The sequence below is a fragment of the Pezoporus occidentalis genome, unplaced genomic scaffold (genome assembly GCF_034315485.1).
Source record: "Pezoporus occidentalis ecotype Australia unplaced genomic scaffold, CSIRO_AGI_Poc_V1 ctg169, whole genome shotgun sequence".
Lineage (NCBI taxonomy): Eukaryota > Metazoa > Chordata > Aves > Psittaciformes > Psittacidae > Pezoporus > Pezoporus occidentalis.
The window spans coordinates 1549236-1562735 of record NW_026913521.1 but is presented as its reverse complement, the minus strand read 5'-3'; the positions used below and the strand labels follow the sequence as shown (position 1 = coordinate 1562735).

General features: G+C 47.8%; 4 protein-coding genes across 12 annotated transcripts in view; 1 reads left to right on the top strand and 3 right to left on the bottom strand.

Annotated features, from left to right (window-relative positions):
• MAD1L1 (mitotic arrest deficient 1 like 1) overlaps nucleotides 1-525 on the bottom strand; it is a 368957-nt gene extending 368432 nt beyond the window's left edge. For all 3 annotated transcript variants that reach the window (XR_009963812.1, XM_062613593.1, XM_062613591.1), the window contains exon 1: nucleotides 386-525. The gene's annotated coding sequence lies outside the window, so the exon portion shown is untranslated. The remainder of the gene's footprint in view (nucleotides 1-385) is intronic.
• A 672-nt stretch (nucleotides 526-1197) lies between these two features.
• MRM2 (mitochondrial rRNA methyltransferase 2) lies at nucleotides 1198-3632 on the bottom strand. The gene is made up of 3 exons (XM_062613583.1): nucleotides 3578-3632; nucleotides 2615-2886; nucleotides 1198-1930 (listed from the first exon to the last, which is right to left on the bottom strand). The coding sequence occupies exons 1-3, from the start codon at nucleotides 3625-3627 to the stop codon at nucleotides 1506-1508; spliced, it is 747 nt and encodes a 248-aa protein (XP_062469567.1). The 5' UTR covers nucleotides 3628-3632; the 3' UTR covers nucleotides 1198-1505.
• Nucleotides 3633-4162: 530 nt separating this feature from the next.
• NUDT1 (nudix hydrolase 1) lies at nucleotides 4163-9623 on the top strand. Of its 5 annotated transcripts, none has more exons than XM_062613604.1 (4): nucleotides 4163-4440; nucleotides 5222-5313; nucleotides 7243-7407; nucleotides 7670-8198. In XM_062613604.1, exons 1-4 carry the CDS (start codon nucleotides 4289-4291, stop codon nucleotides 7840-7842), a joined length of 582 nt encoding a protein of 193 aa, XP_062469588.1. In that variant the 5' UTR covers nucleotides 4163-4288; the 3' UTR covers nucleotides 7843-8198. The 5 variants fall into 5 exon arrangements, with proteins under 5 accessions (XP_062469588.1, XP_062469586.1, XP_062469589.1 ...); XM_062613602.1 differs by having other exon boundaries at nucleotides 5222-5350; nucleotides 7262-7407; XM_062613603.1 differs by lacking the exon at nucleotides 7670-8198 and adding an exon at nucleotides 9411-9623 and having other exon boundaries at nucleotides 4199-4440; nucleotides 5222-5350; nucleotides 7262-7407.
• Nucleotides 8692-13500, bottom strand: part of SNX8 (sorting nexin 8) — a 24442-nt gene continuing 19633 nt past the window's right edge. For all 3 annotated transcript variants that reach the window (XM_062613599.1, XM_062613601.1, XM_062613600.1), the window contains one exon: nucleotides 8692-13132. In XM_062613599.1, coding sequence (XP_062469583.1) covers nucleotides 13019-13132 — 114 coding nt within the window. In that variant the 3' untranslated portion in view covers nucleotides 8692-13018. The remainder of the gene's footprint in view (nucleotides 13133-13500) is intronic.

Below are 13500 nucleotides of genomic sequence, written 5' to 3'. Positions count from 1 at the left end.
CAGAAAGCCTGATTTGAAATCACGAACAACGCTAAAAATTAAAAGGACAAGCGTGTCCCCGCTGCAGAAAACCCGCTCTCAAAGGTGCCCCGGGCACCGCAGGGGGGGGTTTCCCTCACGGACCCCCCGAGGGCACACAGGGGGAGCGGGGCCTCAGCAGTGCCCACAGCCCTGCCCAACCTCGGCCGCCCAGGGGTAGGAGGAACAGGGACAGGGCACAGCCTCCCTTTCCCGCTCCTACGACAGCGGACTCGGCCGGGAGCGACAGCCGAGCAGCGGGAGAAGGGCAGGAGGGGAGCGGCGAGCCGGGCTGTGCCGGGCCGGTCCGGTCCGAGCGGAGCCAGCGGCCTCCCGCCCGCCCTCAGGCGCTCCCACCCTCACTCACCGCCGCGCGCGCCCCGCTTGGATCTCCCTCCTCGCCCCGGCGCCGAAATCGCACGAGAACTCGCGCCCAGCTCTCGCGAGAACAGCGCCGCGGGCCGCCGTAAGGACGGTACTAGGAGCGCACTCCGCCCCGGCCTCCGCGCTGTACCGTAATGACCCGAGGCAGCGCCATTAAGGGTGAGGGTAACGGGCTTCTGCGGGGCTTTCCTTACCAAACTCATACAAAGCAACACCCCGCTTCTTAGTTTAGGGAATCGGGAGTTTTCAAAGCAGGTGGAATTCGATAACCCTGTAAGCAATCCCAAATGAGCTGTCTGCAATGAGAAAGATCTGGAAGCCTTCAACCAGACGCTGTCAGGAGCTCCTCTTGCAACTCTGCCACAGTCAGCCGGATAAAAGCGCTGTTTAATGTGAAAGGTGTCACTTCCCAATAAACTGATCTTATCTTAGCAGTAGCTAAATTTCTTTGTGCAAAAGGAATTCCAGCAACTCAATCAGTAACCTTCCCTGTCTGGGATCCAAGGAATACTTCATCATTTCACCTAAGAGACAGCATTGGTCAAATATAAAGTATTACTGAAAACAGAAGGGAAGCTACCTTCTGGGTGATGATACCGACCCTGACAGGCACAAAAACGTTATCTATTTTTACACACACTGATAAATTGCACCGGCTTTAAAGAATTCTAAGCCACCAAATTGGTTTAGAATGCCCTTGCTGTTCCCTCTCATTCCGACAGCCACCTTTTATGGTTAACCTCACACGGGGCAACATTAACAGTGCACTGATTTTCAAGCACGCATTAAAACCTTGTAAAATCACTGTTTTATTTCCATTTCCATTACTCCAAGCCCCACAGGTCACCTTTCAGATTACTCCTCTCCATTCCCAACTGTTTTCTCCACAGGTGAGAAGTTAGATTGGATGCTTCTGCTGGGATAATTAGCAGATACAGGCAGCAGGGGACCACCCTGGTTATTTTTGTATGTGATGTACTTTGTAACAGTCATGGCAGATTTCCCCAGGGTCTGAATGGTGGGATTTTCCATTAAACACACAGCAGATTTGGGTTTCCAGTGAGTGTCTGATCACCTGTTTGATAATCTGCAGTTCTTAGCCTTCATTTCCCTTTATACAGTCTCGCCAAATAGTAAGATTCAGCAGAGTCCTTCCTGCTGGCGTGAGGCTTTATAGTTCTCACATCTTGGAACTGCTCCTTCAGTCTGTTCTGCAAAAGACGGGACTCATGCCCATCCCAGAATTTACAGAGCAGCGCTCCTTTTGGCTTTAAAATACTTTGGGATACCTTCAGAAGCCCTAAACATAGATTGATCAGCTTCTGGTGATCCAGTTCTTTGATGCCTGTTGCATTAGGTGCCATGTCGCTCAAGATAACATCCACCTTCTCTGCAGGAAGCAGACTCTGAATCCTCCTCAGCGTGTTTGGGTCTGCAATGTCAGCCTCTGACAGGAAGACTGCTCCTTCCAGAGGAGCAATCCGAAGGAGGTCAACACCAAGGACGAAGCCAGTGGGGACAGCAGGATCTAGATAAGAACGAATGACACACTGAACACTCATAATGGTTGCAAACAAACTCCATAGTACGAGCTCTGTGCTAGTCATTAAACAAAAAACGCATCACCTGCCAGATCTGGTCTTCTTATCCTTAGACAATTTGCTACATGTGTCTGGATGGATGGTTTGCTGTAAACTAATCCATTCAGGATGTGAAAACTCAAATACTTTGGATAAGCAAGGGGTATTTTTCTTGGTTTTCTTCTGCTCTTTCAAGGCTGACAGTCCAGAAATGCTGGATGCTAGTAGAGACGGTTAACACCTTATCTTGGAAATATTAATAGCTTAAAACACACAAACTGGATATAGTGGGTACTATCATTTTTCAAGAAAGGAAATAAAATATCAGGAAAGCCAAGGTACCTCCTGAGGCCACATCCATGGCAGAACGGGATGAAGGGATCTTCCCCATATCATTTAAACAGAACATTAGCACCACGTTAAGTTTTAATTTCACAAATATGATGTCTCCAGACTATAAGAAAGAGTTCCTGTTCCTCACTGCCACATATCTTCACACCTCTGTCAGTGAGTCCTGGTATTTACCAGTATCCATAATCCATTCGCTACACCACCACCATCACAACCAAGTTTTCCCACACACCTCAAGATGAGCAGCATCCCCATCTTGCCTGCCAACAACACGCACTTACCAGTACCTAAGGCATTGACTCTCTCTACAGCAACCTGACTCCAAGCACCGGGCGCCGCTCCACAGTCAAGAACGGAAAGCCCGGGACGAAGAACATGAAGCTTGTCATCCATTTCCAGTAACTTGAAGGCACTTCGGCAACGGTAATGCTGCTGCTTCGCTGCCTTGACAAAGGGATCCCTCACGTGCCGCTCCAGCCACCAGTGCTCAGTGCCAGTTTTCTTCAGAAACCTCACTGTGGTGTGGAGACATTTGCTCACCAAATGCCAACAGCTGCCCGGTAAGGAAGGCAAGTTATTCAATCAGTACATAATCACAGAAGGGATAGGGTTGGAAAGGGCCTTAAAGCTCATCCAGTTCCAACCCCCTGCTATGGGCAGGGGCACCTTCCACTGGACCAGGTTGCTCCAAGCAGCATCACCATGTGTCTCAAAGGTCTCTATATAGCTAATTAATTCTAGCTGCACCTCCATCTCCTCCCAGGCTCACAAAAAAGCCTTCAAAATTGAGATTCATGATGCCTTTCGTTACCCGGTCCAGCCCCAACCAAACGGCTGTGTTTGGGGTGAACCTCACAGGTTACCCTGAGGCGAGACAGGGGCCCCCTCATAGACAGCTCTTCCCTTCTGCTCCGCTGTTTGTGTTCCAAGGCCCACAGGGCCACGCCATGGCAGCCCGACCCCAGCACACCACAGGCCGCCTCAGAGGGGCGGCTGGGGGTACCTCACCCCTCGGAGGAAGGAGGGTTGCCTCAGCTACGCCATGTCTCTGGGCAGAGCACACCACCAACCTCTGCCACCACAGCTTCCCAGGTCACTAACCCCCTCTCCGGCGTTCCCAGCAGTGACAAACCCAAAACGCACGGTACCCGTTTCTGAGGGAAGCTTACGGCGCCGCGGGTAACACCAACCCTTCCCGGCACACCCCACCACCCGACGGCTGCCTCAGCGGCCCCACCACGCACCTACCCCCGGCGGCAGCGGCGGCAGCAGCACCGACCCGCCTCCCCGCCATGGCGGCCGCCTCAGCCCGCCCCGCCTTCCCTTCCCTCACGGCTGCCGCAGGCGGGGCTGGAGCGGCGGCGCGGGAAGGGCCGCACCGGGCCGGGCCTGCTCTGAGGTGGTGGCTCAGCGGTGGGCGGGAAAGCGGGGCGGGAGGGGGACAGGGCCGGGAGGGGGGGGTGACGACGAGAAAGTAGGGGCAGCCATAAGGGAAGATCATGAGGGGTGCGCAGGGGTGGCCATGGAACGTGAGGGGTGGCCATGAGGGGAAGGGGCAGCAGCTATATAGTGTGGGCCGCTGTTGTGGGGGGAAATGAGGGGTGGCTGTGAGTGGAGGTCCTGAGGGGACGTCAGTTTGCCCTTAGTGGACTTGGCAGTTCAGTTGGGCTTTACCATCGTAAAGGTCTTTTGCCATCTGGTTGATTCTATGGCGGATTCAGGGAGAGGGTGCTGGGAGAACAGGAGGGTTGGTGAGGAATGCTAGAGAAGCAGGCACTGGGAACCGAGGGTTTGGGCTGGGGATGGCAGGGACCAGGCATTTGGGGATGGCTTGATGGGTGTTTGGGGTAGAGGAGCTGCCTGCGCCCCGTGTGCTGGAGGAGCAGCTTGCCCTCCCCTCCGAGGGGTGCCGGAAGCCCTTGGCGCAGCGTGCCCTCATCTCCTGCCCAGGAGCCATGTACACCACCAAGCTCTTCACCCTGGTCCTGGTGGTGCAGCCGCAGCGCGTCCTCCTGGGCCTGAAGAAACGCGGGTTCGGAGCGGGGCTGTGGAATGGCTTCGGTGGGAAGGTGCAGCCAGGGGAGAGCATCAAAGAGGCTGCTCGGAGGTGAGCTGGTGCCATGGGGAGAGGTGGGTTCAGGGCACAGGAGGTGTTGGATCGTTTGTGGTGGGGTTACTGCAGCTCAGCCGATCAGTAACGCCCTTGGAACCAGGGTGTTACCCACCAGTGCTGTCCTGAGCCATCTCTGAACAGAAAATGGCCTGCTCCACAGGCGATGAGGGATCAGCCATATGAACAGGGAAAGGGGATGGCTCCCCATTGCTGTCACCTGCAAATCTTTAACTGTTGTCCAGTCTATGAGTAACTGGAAGTGAGCATCCTCCCTCCCAAAGACTGGTCTAAACTGAGCCTTTGTCTGCTAGCAGTGGGCAGAAGTTCTTGCACTGTTCAGAAAGGTGCAAAGTTTAATCATGGCTGCATAGCAGAATTACAGCTTATGCCAGCAAACTGCTTAGTGTTTAATGTTGAACAGATGCTGCCTTCCAGTAGTGAAAACATAGTAGCAAAACAGAGATTTTTAGGGGTCCCTTATGAAAGGCGCTGGTGAAATTTATGATTTGACTTCATGGCGGCATTTGAAGCCTTAATGCTGAGTTGGGGAATTGAACTCCATCAGCACAGAGGTACAATAGCATTTCTGAAGCTTTTAGTACTCATTCCTCAGAGTTCTTCTGTTTAGTCAGTAAAATGAAATAGCAGATGGCAGCTGAATTGCTAAACTCCTCTAAAATTTAGGTACCTCATTCTTTATACAAACATTGCTGATACAAAGCCACACTTTGCCACTTCCTCCGTTTCTGATAAATGCCCCAATTTGCCCTTGCAGCTGCAGGAAGATGAGTGTTGGTGTAGCTCAACAGCTACCCAACAGCTTTTTCCCTGAACCATCTGTGCCAGTACAACCGCCTGTGTTCTGTGGTGAGCTCTTCCAGGGATACAGGAGTCCTCTCTGCAGGTGTTAATGTACCTCATGCTTACATTGTGGCTTTTCATGTAATTTGTCATCTCTAAGAGGAGGGAGACTTGTTTTGTTACTTAATTCAGGCCTCCATTTGCTAGGCTTGCACTGCCACTGTGGTGTGAAATGATTGAATTTAGCATTTGGTTTCCTAGGTGTGTGTTTGCCTAGAGTGAGAAACTGGAGCTTTAGTCTATATGAGTTGTCAAGTGCGGAAGGTGTCACCCATCCCAGTGCAGTGTGTGCCGCAGGAACAGCCAGTGCCTGCTGCTGTGGAGTGCAGAACAGCCCAGTCCTCATCCCTTTCCATGCAGCTGGTAGGAGCTCACTGCAGCGACACCACTGATACCAGCTGAGCAGGAAGCAGTCCCCAGAGCCAGGTAGACACAGCTACTTTAGGTGCAACTCTCCTCCAAGAAGCATCACACAGTCCAAAGCAAACTTACCTTGGCTGCTCTGTATTCAGGGCTGGGGTATTAGGCCATGGTTCTGTGTTGCACTGTCTCAGTTGGCTTTGCACTGGTGTAAGGTGTGAAGTGTCCTCACAGCACTGATAGTTAAACATTAAGCTGAAACATGAGCAAGTTTCCTCTGTCTGTTAAGATCCCTATCTTCCATTGGGTACATCACATTCCTATGAGCACCTGGGCACTCATGGCTCCTCCCTGGCACATCTTGTAAGGGGAATACTTAGTTCATTATTTTCAGTTTGCTCCCTGTAATGTTTCTACTTCCTATATACGGAGCCAAACAGCCAACAGATAAATTGCTTGGAGAACCATAGCAGTGTTGTACTTTGTTATTCAATTATCACAGCCTGTCAAATGAGGCTTTTAGATTTGCTGCTGGAAAACTGCCTCTGTTTTAAACACAGTTGCTCAAGGAAACTAAAATTAGCTAAGCTATTTAGTTGGAACATGATTTTGAAGGATGGGACCCATGAAATCGATGCCAAAGAAAGCTGGAGCCTTAAAGAGCATTTCCATTACATTTTGAAATTAAGTGGCTGCCAAATATTCAACTACATCAATTATTAACCTTAACTGAAGATGCATTGTTTCCAAGCATTCCTTACTTTTGTCCATTAGAAAAAACATTTCTAACTTCAAGTTATGCTGACTCTGTTAGGGGTAGGCTAAAATAAAATAAGCCCTAAGCACATAGCACAAAGAGAGCAAGTAACTGAATGTGCTTCGAGTAGCTGTGCATGCTGACAAATGGGAAAGAGCTGTCTGGCAAGTCCTTCAAAGTGCTCTTTAAGTCTTCCCTTGTAGCTTCTCCTTATGCTAAATGTACTTCCAAGCAGCAGAAATAGAAAGTTTACACAACTGCTTTGTGTTTTTATGTGGCATTTGAATGGGAAATGGTATTCCTAACTCTGCATGCAAATGATGTTAGTAGCGTGTAGTGTTCTTTAAATTAGGTTCAGTTAACCTCAGAAGTAGCTGAGTTTGTTGCAGTACAGCTGCTTCAGTATTCCTTACCTGCTTCTCCACACTTCTAAAAGCTTCAGCTTGAAGTTGGCAAAGCCAACAAAGCATATCTTGGAGTTCTTAAACCACATCCAGCTACAGTCATACAAGCGTTAGCCCACTTCTAACTCATCTCAGAAAAGATCTTCATGTTGTAAGGGATGTAAATCATGCTAAACAATTTTTCCTGAATCTTCCATTTCCAACATAGACTGTTTTCCTACCAGCCTTTAGGAGCTTAGAGTAACACAGGAGCTAGTCTGACTTGGCTGTTCCGTGGTGTCAGTCAGTAGGGGCTGTGCCCTGCTCCGTTTTGCAGGTGCGGCGTTCATCTTTAGTTTACTAGAAGAGTTTTGAACGTGCAAGTAAAGCTAACAACTGCTTTTTGGTTCTCCCACTGCTTGCTTTCATGTGAAGAAGTCTATTTCTTGTGCAGGGAGCTCCTGGAGGAGAGCGGACTGACTGTGAACACCTTGCAGAAGATGGGTCAGATCACATTTGAATTTGTGGGCAACTCTGAACTCATGGAGGTTCACGTTTTCCGGGCAGATGATTTTCATGGAGAGCCAACAGAAAGCGATGGTAAGTGAGGGGAAGGAAGGATGCGCATTCTCTTCTGAGACAGTACTGCTCTTTGGAAATGCAGAACTATTCATGCCAAAATCCCTTTGCGAAGGGATGGAGCTGAGCTGTAGAGTGGAACTTACTGACACATACTCAAAGGGGGGGTTGGAACTAGATGATCTTAAGGTCTTTTCCAACTCTAACTATTCTAAGAGTCTATGAGGAAAACACCCCCAGGAGAAAGTCTCACACCAAGTTGTTTTGTTTTTTCTGCCACCAGAAATGCGTCCCCAGTGGTTTCAGCTGGATGAGGTGCCGTTCAGTCGCATGTGGGCAGACGATATCTACTGGTTTCCCCTTGTGCTTCAGAAGAAGTTGTTTCGGGGCTATTTTAAGTTCCAGGGACAAGACACAATCCTGGAGCACAACCTGAAAGAAGTGGAGGAAGTTTAAGAAAACAGAAGCAGTCAACCCACGTGCTGCTGCCCACACTGGGCTAGAACACCACGAGTACTACTTCCAAGGGTCTTCTTTCTCAGCTCTCCAGCAAGAAGGCTGATATGTCAGGTCACTGGGAAGTAACCAGGAAAATAAGGGGGCTTCCTAGAGCAGAAATAAAAGTAACGAGGTTGTCCATGCTGTGAAGTCCCTGGCGGTGTTACATACACTTCAGCCAGGGTTATGTGATCACAGCTATTAAAAACATAGTGTTAACTCTTTCCTGCACAGGTGAATGATGTTTTAGGCTTTCCCCTCATGGCTGGAAATGTTTGGGTTTTTTTTAAGATTAAAGCTATTTTTTAGTAAAAGCACGCGTTGCTCTGTTGTTAAATGTTGGCTGCCTTCTCTATGGGTTAAGGGCCTTTCAGGAGTTGGCTTCCTTTCACAGAAGCATTAAGTGGACAGTGATGCAGCAGAATTGATTATCTTCTCTCTGCCAGCATCTATCCAGTTCCTTATTCAGCATTAACTCCTGGGGTAAGGCAAAGCTTGACCAGCACTGTGAAAGCCCTTTGTAAAATATGTTGAACAAAATCAACTTTGAGCAAAACCACATTGCAAAGTGCCATCACCTATGGCTGCAAGCTTTGCCGTGTGTTGGCTGCAAGTGACCTGCTCAGCCCAACTCAGCACACTGGGCAGCAAAGGCTGAATGAAACCATGCTAGAAATAACACATCACATATGTAACTTCTTACACAAGTTTTGTTTGGTTTTTGGTTTAAACTTTTACAAACACATATAACACAGATAGACTCTTGGAATGTAATACAGGCTCTGTAAACATTTCCAGTCTAACAGCTGTAGTAATAGTTCTTTAATTCCTGCATTTGGATAAAGTGCTTCATACATAAGGCTATTTGAGCAAAGCAAAGATACAGGATATTCCAGGCAGGCAAAATTCACACCCTCTGAACAAGATTGTTTGTTCTTGTCTCCCTCCAGCAGTTCTGAATGATTTATAGCAGTCAAAAATGCCCTTCTTCATGTGCTCAGGAAGTTACAGCTCAGACAGAAGATAAGAGTTAACACCTTAGGATCTTGCTTTTGCTTTTGTGCTGCACGGTTATTTACAGAGTTCTTGATACTCCCCTCTGTTCCTGACACAGCATTAAGAGGTTCTGGCTGTTCTGGTGGAGAGAAGGGCTCGAGGTAAGCAGAGAAGAGAAAATACGCACAAGGAGATAGGTAGTTTGTAGCGGGGTGCAAGACCTGACTGTGTCATAGGAAAGGGGGTGACTGGCAGCTGATACCTGTGATGTTAGTTTGGGTTATTTCCTGGTGGAAACTAAATGGCAAGCTGAGAGAGAGCAAGTTACTTTCTATTCCTCCAGGAACAGCAAGTAACTCCAGGAACACTTTAGGAAGGAAAAGAACAAGTGTGGCTCATGCTTGCACTTCTATTTGCTATCTCCTCTTTAGCTCCTGTCAAAAAGCAGTGACAGTATTACTCCTACCCAGCTGTGGAGACTGACATGTTTTAAACAAGTTGTGTCCCCAGCTGGTGATCTTGTCTTTTAGGAAAGAGCACAAACTTAAGATTGGAAATTAGCCTGGTAGAAATTCCAGGAATTACACCCTTGCACGATCAAAGTAGAAGAGTAAAAGCACTGGAATGCAGCAAGGCACTGCTGAACATTGAGGAACAACAACTTGCAAAGATGGCAGGAGGGGGAAAGCAGGATCAAAGATGAAGGTTCTATTGTAAATACAGTTTTGAAAGCCTTTCAACACGACACTGGTCAAAAAGCCTCTATATTGCCACTTCACAGCTCGGAGCAGAGGAGACCTCAAGAGTGACAAACACATATATAGCCCTTTTGATAAAACAGTATTCAGGCACGGTTTCAGGTTCTCAGCTGTTTACTACCCTGATACCTCCGCAACAGGTTGGACAGATACTGACAGGAACATTGGAGGCCTTTTCTACCATCACTGTTGAACATATGAAAAGCCCTGTGACCTCCAGCAACACACAGAAAGCTTCCACTCAAGAAGGCACATTAACTCTTGGGCACTACATCTTACAGGAGCATCAGTTCTTGGACAGGCATCAGTTAGTCTCCTGGTTTGATTAGTGTTTAGCGCAATCTACCCAGCTACCAGCAACGGAACCAACTCCATTAAATCTTGTTCCTACCCTTGTGTATAGCTGGGCTGTTTGCTGCAGAAGGCAATAGCACGGAGGTAACTAGAACCGATTCTCCTACACTGATGAGGGGAGATAAAACAATTGAAGTCAACTGGGTTGACTCCCTGCTGTATCCCTCAAGAGGAAGGAAGCTTGGTGCTGCTCCCCAAGCCTGGCAGATCCATAAACTAAACAGAACAAATACAGTAAGGAAACCCCTCACATATTGAGGTAAATGTAACAGTGCTATTTGCACACTGACCAGTCTCCCAAAAATAAGATTAGCAAACTAGGGGTTGTATGAAATAGTGTAGGCAGGTATTTAGGAATGAGACAGAAGCTTGACAGTCCAGTATGAGAGGAACTCTGAAAGTGCCATTAGTTGTATCAGCTTTGAGAATACCAGGCCTCTGTTCTCAAAATAGGTGAACAGAGTAAAACCCAACCAAGGAAATCCACCCCCAAAACTGCTCCCCCTCAGAGAGGCGAGGGCTGGAAAGGGGATTTTCTCCAAGCAATGTAATTCCAGTTTCTTTACAGGTCATGTGGTCTGTATTTATCACCATTACAGTCGCTGCTTTTGGACTGCAGAATTCCTGCTTTGAAGGAGAACAGGAAGAGAGGAGTTAATCTAAAGCCCAAATGTGGGTTTGATGTTTGGGTTTTTTTTGTTTTGTTTGTAAATAAAGTCCAAACTTGTAACTTCAGATAAAAGTGAGAAATGCCAAGTTCCATTCACGCTAATACTTAGCAAGTGCTCCTGCAGGACACAGCCCAGTCATCTACCCCAGCCAGACACGTTACATAGAAGATGCACCATACAGATAGCAGATCTTGCCCCAAAACATGGTATTTTCTCAGTCTGCCTGTTCAGCACATCAGGCAAACGAGGCTGAACACGGTTCAAAGACTAAGCAAACGACAGGCTGTAACCAGTCAGCACCTTCTAAAGATGCTGGGAGCAAAGAGCATATAAAATTACAGCAACATGCTCTCCACACTCCAACCTCAAACTACCTTCCTGATAAGGTCAAGCAGAAAAACCTTCTGTGCCATTCTTGAGATACTGTCTTCTTTATTACCGTGCTGCACAGATGTTTCCCTTCCGAACCAGTTTGTTCTGGCTTGCTGAGCAGAATCTCTGCTGCACCACTGTGGAAATCTTCAGGAGCAAGTATCAACCCTGTCTGGCTGGACATGGCTAATATATGGGAGGAGATACTCAGGGGAGAGTTAACATTTGAATTGCTCTACAAAGCTCTTAACTCCGAGCAGTTGTTAAACAGGACACCCTACACACTCCTTAAGGCCCAGCGCTTAAGAAACTCACCCACTTAAGTGCACTTTACATTTTGAGGGGTGTGTGTAATAGTTATGCCTGTCCCATGGAACTGGGCAAGTAACTATCTCACTTCTAGCTGAAGAAACTAACCCGTAATTTCCGCCTGGGCTAGGAAGAACTTCATGTTGCATTGAGTTTCCTAAATTAATAATGAAAAAAGCTTTTGTGATTGGAGGACTTAAATCTACTTCCTGCTAATGGGGACACTCCCCAGTGGGAAATACTGCAACGGTTCCAGTTTGAGAGCGAGCACCCACCCTTGGTAATGTGCTTCCTTTTTACCCACTCAAAGAAAACACTAAGAAGCCAAGTCTCAAATTCCCCTTTGGCAGCTATTTTGACCCCACAGGAGCCAGATTCAGGGGAGTCCTGTTCACATCAAGTTTTGCTGCGCACGTTTGCAGTTTCCTCAGTTATCAGTTTCTCTGGAGGATATGCACCATTTCCCTTGAGGAAACAGATGATTCTATGGCACGCAAGGTCTCTTGCCCCTACCCTTGGCCTCATGAGGGTAAACCACCCAAGAAACAAAGCAAAACATGGAGAATGTTTGGTCCCTCTATCACAAATCATTCTATTACTAAGGACTGTCCTATTCTGAGAGAGAACTGTCACTTAATTGTCTTCTCTCCTTCACAAACACACTCCAGTGCTACCCACAGCCAGAAATGAGTGACAGTAACATCCTGATAAATACTGATCTTTTTTGCTAATGAACTTTATCAGCATCATATCCCAACATGCTGGTGCAACAGGATACTGCATCTGATATCAGACCAAAGAGAACACCAGCCTTCAGTTCAGCAGCTCTCCAGTAGTCCTAAACAGCTACTGAAGAGATGGATGTCAGAACCTCCAGAAGACAATAATAACCAAGTTACTTTGGTCACTGCTGCTCAGGTAGTAGGAGTGGTTTACAATGAATGAGTGTTCTATTCTATTACTTTCTCGTTTACACCAGGCAAACTCCTCTGAGTTCTTGAACCCAGTTGTCTTTGGCCCCAAACTGAAAGAGATGAGCAAGTCTCCAGGCTGCCCTGCAGTGGTGAACACAACAGCCTGCCCAGCCTCACAGGGACAATCCTGCTCACCCAGCAGCACAGACCCTCACCCCAGCCACTCTGTTCATGTATCTTGTGCTAAGGTCTAACAGTGAGAAATCAATTCCAATGGGATGGGGGATGGCTTTCAGCTTTCCTTATGCACATATGTCCCTAACACAGGCCCTCCCCAGCTTAAAAGGCAATCCATCTCTACTACAAGCAAGTGCTTCAGATATCTTGTTCATCTCAGCACTTCAGAGATGTGTCAGCACGTGTGTAGATACTCATTACTGGAGGACTGTTAGTACAAGATGCAGAGGCATCAGCAACGACACTGCAGCACTCACTGCACTGGGTCACATCCTGACCCCATGAAGAGCATCTGCAAGATAACGAACATCAGCTCTGCCCCAGAGCATTTCAAAATGAAGAGATTGTCTCTCTATCTGTATGTTCTGCCCCACATCCAGTCCATCTTAATCAGAGAGCAGCTCAAAGCAGCAGTATTACAGAATAAAAATAGCTGTTTGGAGGATTCATTCTAACATCTGGAGGTAGAGGTCCCACCCCTTCGCTGATCGCATTTCTTGCTCCAGGCGGGATGCTCAGCACATTAATTGGAGAAGAAGTTTCCCTCTGGAGGTGACAGTGGTGGAGTTGGCATATTGCTGGATCCCACGAAGAGGCAGCTCAACTTCGGCTTCAGTTCGTTCCAAACTTTACTCATCTGGGAGTGGAAAAGGAGAGAAAACACCCATGACCATCATCTCACTGAGTTCTATTTCAGCTGCACTTTCAGAGTACTCCAAAGCACAAGGAGAGAAAACACCCATGACCATCATCTCACTGTGTTCTATTTCAGCTGCGCTTTCAGAGTACTCCAAAGCACAAGGAGAGAAAACACCCATGACCATCATCTCACTGTGTTCTATTTCAGCTGCACTTTCAGAGTGCTCCAAAGCACAAGTCAAACTTGCTGAAGTACTTTGTGGAAGTTCAGTGGACCCAGACTGCCCCTTTTTGACTAGTGTGATAATGCAGCTCTCTGAGTATGCATGGAATGGAGTTTCCATACCTTGGTCAAATTCCTTCACT